At 35.2% G+C, this 10,754-nt stretch overlaps 1 protein-coding gene across 1 annotated transcript in view; it reads right to left on the bottom strand.

Moving 5' to 3' along the window:
• Window positions 1-2,451: 2,451 nt before the first annotated feature.
• The window catches only part of IA-2 (tyrosine phosphatase IA-2), a 57,174-nt gene continuing 48,871 nt past the window's right edge, over window positions 2,452-10,754 (bottom strand). Inside the window, exons 11-22 of the mRNA XM_088273108.1 lie at window positions 9,461-9,547; window positions 8,374-8,453; window positions 7,954-8,021; window positions 7,657-7,872; window positions 7,038-7,189; window positions 6,896-6,950; window positions 6,237-6,458; window positions 5,439-5,636; window positions 4,427-4,593; window positions 4,001-4,054; window positions 3,264-3,441; window positions 2,452-2,916 (exon numbers count right to left, since the gene is read on the bottom strand). Of these exons, the coding sequence (XP_088129234.1) occupies window positions 2,806-2,916; window positions 3,264-3,441; window positions 4,001-4,054; window positions 4,427-4,593; window positions 5,439-5,636; window positions 6,237-6,458; window positions 6,896-6,950; window positions 7,038-7,189; window positions 7,657-7,872; window positions 7,954-8,021; window positions 8,374-8,453; window positions 9,461-9,547 (1,588 nt within the window). The 3' untranslated portion in view covers window positions 2,452-2,805. The remainder of the gene's footprint in view (window positions 2,917-3,263; window positions 3,442-4,000; window positions 4,055-4,426; window positions 4,594-5,438; window positions 5,637-6,236; window positions 6,459-6,895; window positions 6,951-7,037; window positions 7,190-7,656; window positions 7,873-7,953; window positions 8,022-8,373; window positions 8,454-9,460; window positions 9,548-10,754) is intronic.

Genomic DNA, 10,754 nt, shown 5'->3' with positions numbered 1-10,754 from the left:
TACTTGTCTTTACTTGTCAATCACGATTTTTTTTGACTATCCGGATTTCTTCTTATTCGGACTACATCCATCCCCAATTACTCCTGATAATGAATGTTCTAATGTACCTATATGCATATCAATGCATATAATATTAGCTTACCTAAAAACAAGTTTTAAAAAACAACATTATAAAACACAAAAAGTCTTAAAACAATCACAATCGCTATCAGATCAGCCGGTTAGGCTTATAATGTATCGAACCTAAAAACTTTGACCCACAATCTGCGACGCAATGTAGAAATCTAATAAAGGACAATGATATTTAAAAAAATAAATCAAATGTTTTTATTTATCACTAAATATAAAGTATTGTTTTGATAAAAGCAAATTATCACTGGAATTTGGGATGGGAGTATATATATCAAATATCGATAATGATTTTCTCCTATTTTTATTATTGTTGAAGCTATTTATAACCAATACATTTTATATATTTTTTAAACTACATAAAATTCTGTGTGTTCGATTTATTTTTTTAGAAATATATCACCGCATATTATTATTAAACCATATCCGCACCCTAAGTGGAGCATATGGATTCCACAAACTGTATCCAGGCTTTTCTGTCGTCTGCCAGCTCCCTTGCATCCCCCCAAGTCATATCCGCATCCGGAAGTTCGACGAGAACTGCCGACGAATTGTCAGCAGTGGTCGTCCTGGGCGGCGCGAACCTGATGCCTTGTAAAAGAGGCAAGCTTGATTAAGCCTCTCAGGAGGCATGCGGAGTACATGGCCAAGCCAACTGAATATTATAGACATATTTTATGTGTAAAACTGTGTATAATGTAATATTATTTCGTACCAACGTCACGGCTACCCTAAGGGACTTCTTCAAATGTATATTAATCCACAAAATAACTAAATAAATACTTAAAAATAATGTATAATAAATAAATAATTTTATGTTATGATTCCATCTATTTATTCAGTTAAAATACTTGATACAACACAAATCTTGACAGTTAACTATAATCTAAAAATACAATTACAGATTTTGGTTACACATGTGTCCAAACTCTTTATCTATTATATATAATTTACCAATTATAGTATGCTTAGATATTATATTTTGGGTAAAACATATAAGACATTTATTCTGACTGATTAAGAGACATTTATTCGTATAAGTTAATAATTCTGTTGATGCATTGATATAGACAATATAAAAGTAGGTATAATAATTATAATCCTTCGAGAATAAAAATATATAAATAAAATTCTTTGAGAATTCGTATTTCATGATATAGATTTATATTTGTTTTTCCAAAATATGTAGGTACATAGATATCTCATATGTATGTTTCTGGAAGTTATTATTTTAGAGTGACAGAAAAATCGTTTAACGAGATGATAGAAGACGTTTTAACACGGCAATAAAAATAGAATAATATATTATTTTTAAGTGGGGCTAGTTTAGAGCGAAAATGGTCTGCACTGCGAGGCTGGATGCAGTACAGAACATTCCCGCAAAATACGTTAAAAATATATGATTTGTTATCCTTAAGTCATGTATAAATATGTTTCATGCAACTTGTAAATATTTGATTATAATTTCAATGCTATATAAGTATGTATTAAAACTTACAATAGATTCATTATAGCCACTGGCTCAATTGACCTCCTGTACCTTTTTATAAAACAAGAATATAATTATTATGATTATGTTTGTTTTTATAAAGTAAATTATGGAAATGCAATTCATTGGCAACATTGATAAGTATCATATTGTACTCCGAGGCCTTGAATCTATAAACTATATAAATATATCTGTCACAATTAATATTTTGTGCTATAAAAATAAAATAATGTGTATTTAATACTCGCCGATAATATGACATGTAATTATACTTTCAAAAAGCTTTTCTGATACACGTAATAAAAACAATAAAAGCTTAATCTCCTTTAATAGACATTTATATTACTAACGTTTATATATCTTATATTGTATAAATAAATAAAAAGATTATACATATTTTAGTGGTTTTTAACCGACATAAAGAAGCTTTTCAAATAAATAAAGCAATAGCATTTTTGCATGCGACATTCAATAAATACTTTTATTGATATTAATATAAATAGATATTTAAATATGTTTCATTATAGCTGCCACATTATGGATGCGCGAACATCGACATAACACCCCACAAATATTTCTCCATCATATTTACATCAAGACAGTAAAACAACTACAAAATACAATATAATATATATGCATAGTATATATCATAATCAATTTCGTGTTTTTCTTCTTCATGAATTCAATTCTCAATGTCACATGCAAACAGAGGCGTAACAGATTTACCTGAACAAAACATAAATTCTTACACTCATAAACATTTTTTTTTGTTTTTTTTTAAATAATGAGTCACAATCTACTCAATGCTTTCGATTATGAACAAGATGTTTAAATTTTGTTAATCTTATAGTCGTAGGTACCGTGTCCATTGTGAGTGTTCCTTTGAAAGAAGCGAGAGGTCAGTTTTGACATTCCACCCAACACGCGCTGCCACTGGTCTGATGTGATGGACATGATAGTCTGTTGGACCTGAGTGTGGTGGACCTATGAATCTGTGGGACCGGTCTGGTGGACCTGAGCCAGGTGGACCCATGAGTCTCGTGGACAGAGTGGGTCGGGCGGACCAGCTGTCTCTCGCGGACACGGTGGTGACTGTAGACCAGGTGCGTCGCGTGTTGTGTGGAAGTCGTCCGTTTGGATCCACCGGTATGAATAGCCTGGCTAGGAAGTTGTGGCGCTGGCTCGCCTTACTTCTCCTTTTCCTTGTCTTGCTTTTCCTTTTCGGCAGCTAGCTCCTTCTCCCTCTTCTCATGCTGTTGTTGAAGCTGGGCGGGAAGGGCCTTCAAGATGGCGTGGACCTGAAATAAAAACACCCAATAGGATATTATCACAGTTTAATTAGCAAATATGCCAACAGGACCGCAAAACGAATGAAGTCACTGCGCTTATAATGATACAATATATGGCTATCTTACTAAAATGCTATTTTCCGACAAGTGAATTTGTAAATGAAAACCAGGAGTAAATTATATATTATTTGGAATATTGCACATGCAAAGATCCATTTTTATTTAGAGTATGTTAATTTCGAAACCTTTCGGAATCATAATACCTACTGCAGTATTGTACCAGAGTGCTGCTACTTTTATTTTAAGCCGAGATGTTAGTTTATTTGTGTGAGAGATAGCTTGTGTCTCCAACCCACCTCTTCCGCGACGGCCATCAGCACGAACTCGAACTGCTGCTTGGTGGTGACCATGTGAGGGCGCTGGTCCCTGATGTGCTCCAGAGTGGCGGCGATGTCGATCTCCTTAGCGCCCTTAGCCATGCGATTGAGGACCATGTCTATCAGGCAGTAGGTTCCCGTGCGGCCTGCGCCATCGCTAGAAATATGACGAAAGAAATTAATAAATCTACTGTCTTATTCCATGCTTCTATGTTTTGTCAGGTCCCTCTGACGTCGACGATCACCCTGATCCCCGACCAATCTCGTATATTCCAGAGCCAGAAGATGTCTTCTGCCCACACCTCATCAACCCTCTATTTTGCCTTTTATGATTAAGTGCAATAGCTCGTACTTCTCTCTTCTTAGTACATGCCCCAGATAAGAAACCTTCCAGACCTTGATATCTGTCAGCCACTGTTTTCCTGCTCTTGCTCTTTGGAGCACATTTATGTTACTGACCATATTGGTCCATAGGATGGAGCATTTTACGACATAGCAACATTTCAAATACCTCTAATCGGTTCATGAAGCTGATCTGGAGGATGAATATACCTACTACTTATTTGAATCGAAAACGAATACAATGGTATTAAATCTGCGACTACTGTATCCCTAACGATTTTATTTTTTGCAGGTTCAAAGGAAAGGGCCATACTAAAACAAAATATGGCCATAAAGGTCTCCTTCCTATTTTTAAAAAATATAATAATATTTACCTGCAGTGGACTACAATGGGGCAAGAGCGTCCGCGATAGGATTTGTTGACTTTGCTGGAAAAAATAATAATTTATTAACAACAAAAAAAAAACAATATTTTGAAATATATTTCAAATAAATCAAATTCTCAATGTATACTACAGATATAAAAAATAGAAGATATGAAAATTCTTTAAAAAAACTGTTATTGCACTGAAAAAATTATACAAAGAAAAAAGAGCAGTAAAATTATCATAGTAAAAAATTAAATACAAACAATAAACATTGAGTGAAAGTCCATCTCCAAGCACAAGAACTTAGTTTCTTTTTTGTAGAGGCACAGTGTAAGAAGTATAAGATATAATATAAGTAGAAATGTCCAATGAGAAATAAATAAGTATTCTACTAGTATTTTACAATAAAATTGTTATTTGAATGATTCTTACCGTCGGAATTCCAGAAGTGCCTTGGTGGAAGATGGCACGCCGCGGTCAGGCCAAGACAAGAAGTGGAACTGGGTGACAGTCCTGGTCTCTCCGGTCTTCAGGTTCTTCAGATAGAAGCTGCGCACTAGGTAGTCATCGCACCAGATATGCTCGCTCACCAGGTGGACCTGGAACAATCCGGTTCAATTCATTGTCACACAAATCACCAATCAGACCTGACTAAGGAGGATACAAAGGAGCTGGTGGCCGTCAGAGGAGTTTAGAAGTGGAAGCCTTAGAGGACTCCATATGCTGCATAGTAGTAGTATGTAGAAATCCTTTTCTTCAAGGGACTTGTACAAATTTGTAATGTCCAAACTACAAAGTTTGTTCCCTGGCAATTGAAATAAAAAAATTGTTGGACATTGTTCTTTTTTCCCTCTCCTATTGTACCTACTATTCGTCCTCTGTTTTTATTCCACATATTTCTGTATGGCAGTAATTTCCTTCACCTTGAAATTCTTCACTTACGTCATCTGTATCCTATCAAACATTCCATAAATCTCAAAAGCCCAGAATATATTGTCTCATCTTCATGTAATTGACGACCAAGTTAACATCGCAAGGATCAGATGAGGTGAGATCATTTGTCCATGATCATGACCATGATCATTTTTTCATAATTATAATTTTGTAATACTACATGTTTATTTTTTATCACTAAAACGATCGTATTTCATGATACGAATTCATTATCAATACGCCCACATATTGGCATACATTGAAATCACACAACCACATTCCCGGATATGATACAAAAGCTCTAGGCTTTCTGGCAGACCCTCTATTGCAAACCAATTTTTTGTTTGTTTTATGAACTATGTTACGAAATTCACAGAAAATGTGAAACAAAACTATATCCTAATTTACCGTGAATTTACATTTAAAAGCTGTCAATATCCTTGTCACTGCCAATCTAAATAAATACATGTTAGTAAATCCACCACCAAATTTATATTGGTATAATGCATACCTCATAGATGTGGTAGAGTTGCGAGCCCTCCTCCGGCCAGTAGCGGTGACACAGCGCGGCGCCGCCCTCCGTGAGGCGCGTCAGCAGCACCAGCACCACGGAGCCCTGCTCCCAGACGAGCTGCCACCAGTCCGCCGCCGTGTCGGCCAGGGGGCCCTGAGCTGCTATGTAAGCCGGGTTGCGCGGGTCGTGATCCGTCTTCAACAGAAATAAGCAAACCTAATCAGTAAATTGCTTCAACAGAAATGCATTCAACCAGTCATTTAAACCAGCCTTCCACGTATTGCCCTTCAAGGAAACCCCGAAGACCGCCAGGCAGACCCCGAAGGATGGAGAGGTAGCTGAAAATCGATATCCTAAGAGCAACAACCGGTGGTACAGATAGATCCCCACGATCGATAGAAAGATGATGAAGAAGAACAAGAGCTTTAATCAGCTTATGACTATATACCAGTCTAAATACACTTCTAAATCCAGACTTCCATATTCTTCTTTATCTATGTTGAGATGCCATTATTTATAAATTCTGAAGTGGACAACTTTGGTATTGTCCGCTCTTTTGGATCCCAAAAAAACCGTTCGTAAATTCGTAAAAACAATCGACCGCTTAGAATTATGAAATACCATAAGCAAAAAATTTCAAACTTAAATATATCATCACTAAACAATATCTCAACATTTTTTTTACTCACATCACATTTGAGTATCAAATATGAAATTTGAATGAGTAAAAAAGTAGCAAGATCAAGAGAGAGCAACACAGAGAACATTTATTGGAACAGTAGTGCCAAAACTCACAATGGTGGAGGCGTTGATGTAGTCCGAGTTGCTGAGGTTGGTGACTTCGTTGAGGACGAGACGAGCGTGGTCGTAGGGCAGCACCTCGGTGCTTCTGTTCTTAGCTATGTTCTCGGGCTTCTCGGCTGCGGTGGTGGCGCAGGGCTCCGCCTCGTATGCGCACAGCGCGCGCCACTCTTGCTCCAGGCGGTCCTTGTTCTTCAGGTGGTCTTCCATGTAAGTCTACAATGAAAAAAGGATTCAATTTAGAAATTAGCCACGATAGCTTTAGGTGTTCTTCTCTTTGATACTGTCCTGTCTATCAACCCTAGATTACGGGACGTTCGTAAAATTTACGACGGACATCCAATTTGTGGGGAGCGCTAAGGTAGCACATGTAAAGAATATAGTGACAACCGGCATGTATCTTAATTTTTTTACCGATATTTTATGTTCATCTTTAGTATTCGTATAATAATCGTTTTTTTAAAACATTATATGACATTATAAAGTTTGCAAAAAAACTAATTGTCATTATTTAAAAAATATTTTTAGTAATTGTTTTTGATAAAATGTGAGTTTTTCTTTTTATGATAGTCTCGTATTAAGATACCTACATTAAAACATTTCCCGTCATCTAGAGTTAAATGTAAAAAATATCAATTCAATGCAAGACATACCAACACCATGTGTCCAGTAGAGATATCCATATTTGTCAGCGCTGGTTCTTCACTCCTGGGCAAAAAATGTGGCAGTTAATAACACAATTAAATTTGGTACCTAGTTCATCAAAATATGTAAAGGCACATTGAAATGTCTTACCAAGATGACGTGCTAGATCTGGTAGATGGAGAGTTCCCGTCGGACTCTCTGGAAAGAGAGGTGATCCTCTGTGCTCCAGAATCGGTTTTTCCATCAGCTCCAGTCTTCTCGTTGGATGGCCACTTTCCAGACATACGAGCTCGACAGAGGTCCTGAAAAAACGTGAAGCAGTTGATAATTTTGCTTCATATACCTTATTTCATTTTACCAATTTAGTTGATTTTTTTTATGAAATCAGTTTCAAAACTCGTGGGTTTTTAACCAAACACTCGATCGTTGTTCTTCAACACTAATCTTACTCACCTAATCTCGCTCAATTCTAACTTATTCTCGTTCCCCAAACTCAAAAGACCCTTGAAAGGAAGAAGCTTTGAGACGATTCCCGAGATTAAGGAAAATGCGACGAAGGAGCTAAAGTACATAACAAACGAAACGTTCCAGGTCTGTTTCTAAAAGTGGAAACACTCTTGGGATGAGTGTGTGCGTCGGAGAGGTGAATACTTTGAAGAAGACCCAGACATGTAACCCCTAAATAAAACACATTTTGTTTTATGACGTCTGTCTACGTATCAATAGAACAGGTCACATATTATACAATAAAGAAAGAAAAAGTATTAACCTGATAGTCCTGACTGGCCTCTGTATCTCCAGTAGCTAGGTCACGCAGTTTTGATTCCCTGTTTCCCATGACCTTAGAATAGCAGATGAAGGCGATGACCAGGGCAACAGATACAGTGGAGATACCAATCCCCACCAAGAAAGTCAGGATGCTGTAGCGACCCTTGGTCCAATCCCACATCGGGATCTCTTCCAATTTTACGGCTGGAAACTTGGCCTAGAAAAAAACAGACATGAACGAAAAGTTCATGGATATCCTCAAATCTAAAAGTTTCATATCACGTTTGAATCTACAAACCTTATCGCCTACCCCGGCTAGTGTAACTTCAACCCCTAGTTTGCGCTTTAGATCGTCTTTTATCTCATCTGTAATTATAAAAACAAAAAGTTAAGTGTCAGTATACACTTTTACTGATATTATTTAGAATACTATCCAAATGAAACAGTACTCTGAAATCTCCCGCCATACTCCCAGATCCAGTATAGAAACTTTTGGTTTCCATTCGGACCATCCGTTAAAAACAAAAAAACTTTTCTTTTTTTGAATCTTATATGCAGGTATTTAATTTTTGTACGAAAATAAAACATTTGAGCATTTATTATGTATTTAGATATTTACACAAACGCATTAAAAAAAGTACATGTATGTATATGTTTGCATAAAATGACAGAAATACACAAATTTATACATAATAATATTCAAATGAAAAAAGATCACCTATGCGGCTGGCTACGTCTGACGCATTATATGACTTGCTGTTTTCCTCTACACGGAATGTCACCTCATTACGGTCCACCCTGTAAATAATTGTAATTTGTATTACATTCATTTAAAAAAATATATTTCAAATGTTTATAGCAATGATGGATTTCATATTACTAATAAAAAAAACTTTAATGAATACATCGAAAGCACACGTCTGGTATAGCGAAGTTAAGAAATTTTGAATGCTTAACGTACTCGTATATCTTTGTATCATTTTAAGTGTAATATTTTCATTTATGTATTAATTTTAAATCAAACACAGATTTATTGAGTCTACTAAGTTTTATTTTATTAACAAAAACACATAAGAAATTATATTGTGACAATTGTTTCGCCTTGTTAGGGCTTTATCAAACGAATGTGAAGATCAAATGGACTACGGTCCTTATGTAGCTATACAATTCTAAGTGACAGTTTTAACACGTGCAGCAATAATTTATGGGAGACAACAGTAGCTAATGGGGGATGTAGGTATGTACCCTTATATTTATTTCTGCTACATCCCCCATTAGCTACTGTTGTCTCCCATAAATTATTGCTGCACGTGTTAAAACTGTCACTTAGAATTGTATAGCTACATAAGGACCGTAGTCCATTTGACCTTCACATTCGTTTGATAATGCCCTAACAAGGCGAAACAATGTCACAATATAATTTTTTATGTGTTTTTGTTAATAAAATACAATTTAGTAGACTCAATAAATCTGTGTTTGATTTAAAATTAATACATAAATTAAAATGGAGTTCTACAAATTAAACGCCAAATCAATAAATATGTAATATTTTCTTTCCCCCGAATAATTTTACGATGGAAATATATCTCACCGAAAATAATGCGTACTTTAAACGTTTCATGCGACATGTTTTCCTCATAATCTTTCCCTTATTTCGACAATGAATGATTTATTTTGATATTTTCGATTTTTATATGGGTTCTCCGGTGAACTTTTAAATGGTCATGGAAAGAATGATAATTTATGACTAGAAACACGCGTTAACACGATTTGAACATTTGAAAGGGTTATTATATATAACACACCTTGGATAGCTAAAAGCAGAAGGTTCCAAGTGAAGCAATTCTCTGATGCTTCGGACGACGACATCTCCTTCCTTCCATGTGCGAATGCTGAAAACATAATAATACTTTAAAAAATCCATACAACATATTTTTAAAAAAAGTACAATTTATTCATGACTGCGCGCTATAATATGTCGCTCACTCCTTTCAATAACGTCATAAATCAAAAATCGACAATTTTCAGTTGTACATGTTTTCGGAATACCCAGAAAATGTACTATATCCCAGCAAAAGAGGCATATTTTTAACTTAATATTTACCCGCCTCAGGGCAGAAAATGTTGTTTTTTGCATTTTGAAGAAAAGGTATTGTTTAATTATATTTTTAAATATACTAAATATCTTTCAAATGGAGAAAAAACCTTCAGGTTTTACCTAAAAAGATCTGTTGCACAGTAAAAAGTTCAATAAGTGGCTTGATATTTATTTTTCATACATTGTAATACATTTTTAAACTTTAAAAACGTTCTTCTGCAAAATCAAGTTTTTTGATTTATGACGTTCTTGAAAGGAGTGAGCGATGTCTGCCTCTCTAGTATTATATTAGAAAGCGCATTCGACTATTATATTAGAAAGTGCTAGAGGGTTCAATTCCCTGAGGGTTTGTAAAATACTGACGTTGAAAATAGGCGACAAGTCCAATAGGTTTGAACCAATGATCTTGAAAAGTGGTTCCCAAATTATTTTTGCTTAATAATTCATAGTCAAAACTTGCCTACGGACCCTGGGTGAAAAACTACATAAATGCATAATAGAAAAATAACAAATTTAATTTTGATGTCTTGAATGGTGACGTAAAAGTTAAATGTAAATAAAATATTTCGTTCTAGTATTTTCTGCGCGTTCGGTATCTTACTCCAGATTTAAAATAATTTGAAGAGAGAGAGAACGATGGCATTATTACCGTCGACGAAATTCGTTTTTAAAATTAGCTTATAATTTACTCATTGTTATTTATTTTAATTTCCAAATTAGTAAAAATGTGTCTAATTTTTACTTTACTTTATATCAAACCTTGCTTGGAACCCCCTGACGTTATTCAGTGACTCGAAAATCAATTTTAATTTTCCACGGTCCCCCTGAAATATCCCGGAGGTACCTGGGGGTCCGTAAGGTCCACTTTGGGAACCACTGATCTAGAAGGTATACACACTCTATCATTGATTTTTTTCTTGTAGGATTGAACTATCTTTGAAAAAAATAATAACCTATTCTGAACAAAATATTGTTGTTTTGTTCTTAAAATATAAAAAAAA

Source organism: Brachycentrus maculatus, unplaced genomic scaffold (genome assembly GCF_059751285.1).
Source record: "Brachycentrus maculatus isolate JH-2025_06_01 unplaced genomic scaffold, ASM5975128v1 h1tg000548l, whole genome shotgun sequence".
NCBI classification, from domain to species: Eukaryota; Metazoa; Arthropoda; class Insecta; order Trichoptera; family Brachycentridae; genus Brachycentrus; species Brachycentrus maculatus.
Note: the sequence above shows the minus strand (reverse complement) of the source record. Positions and strands in the feature narration are given on the sequence as shown.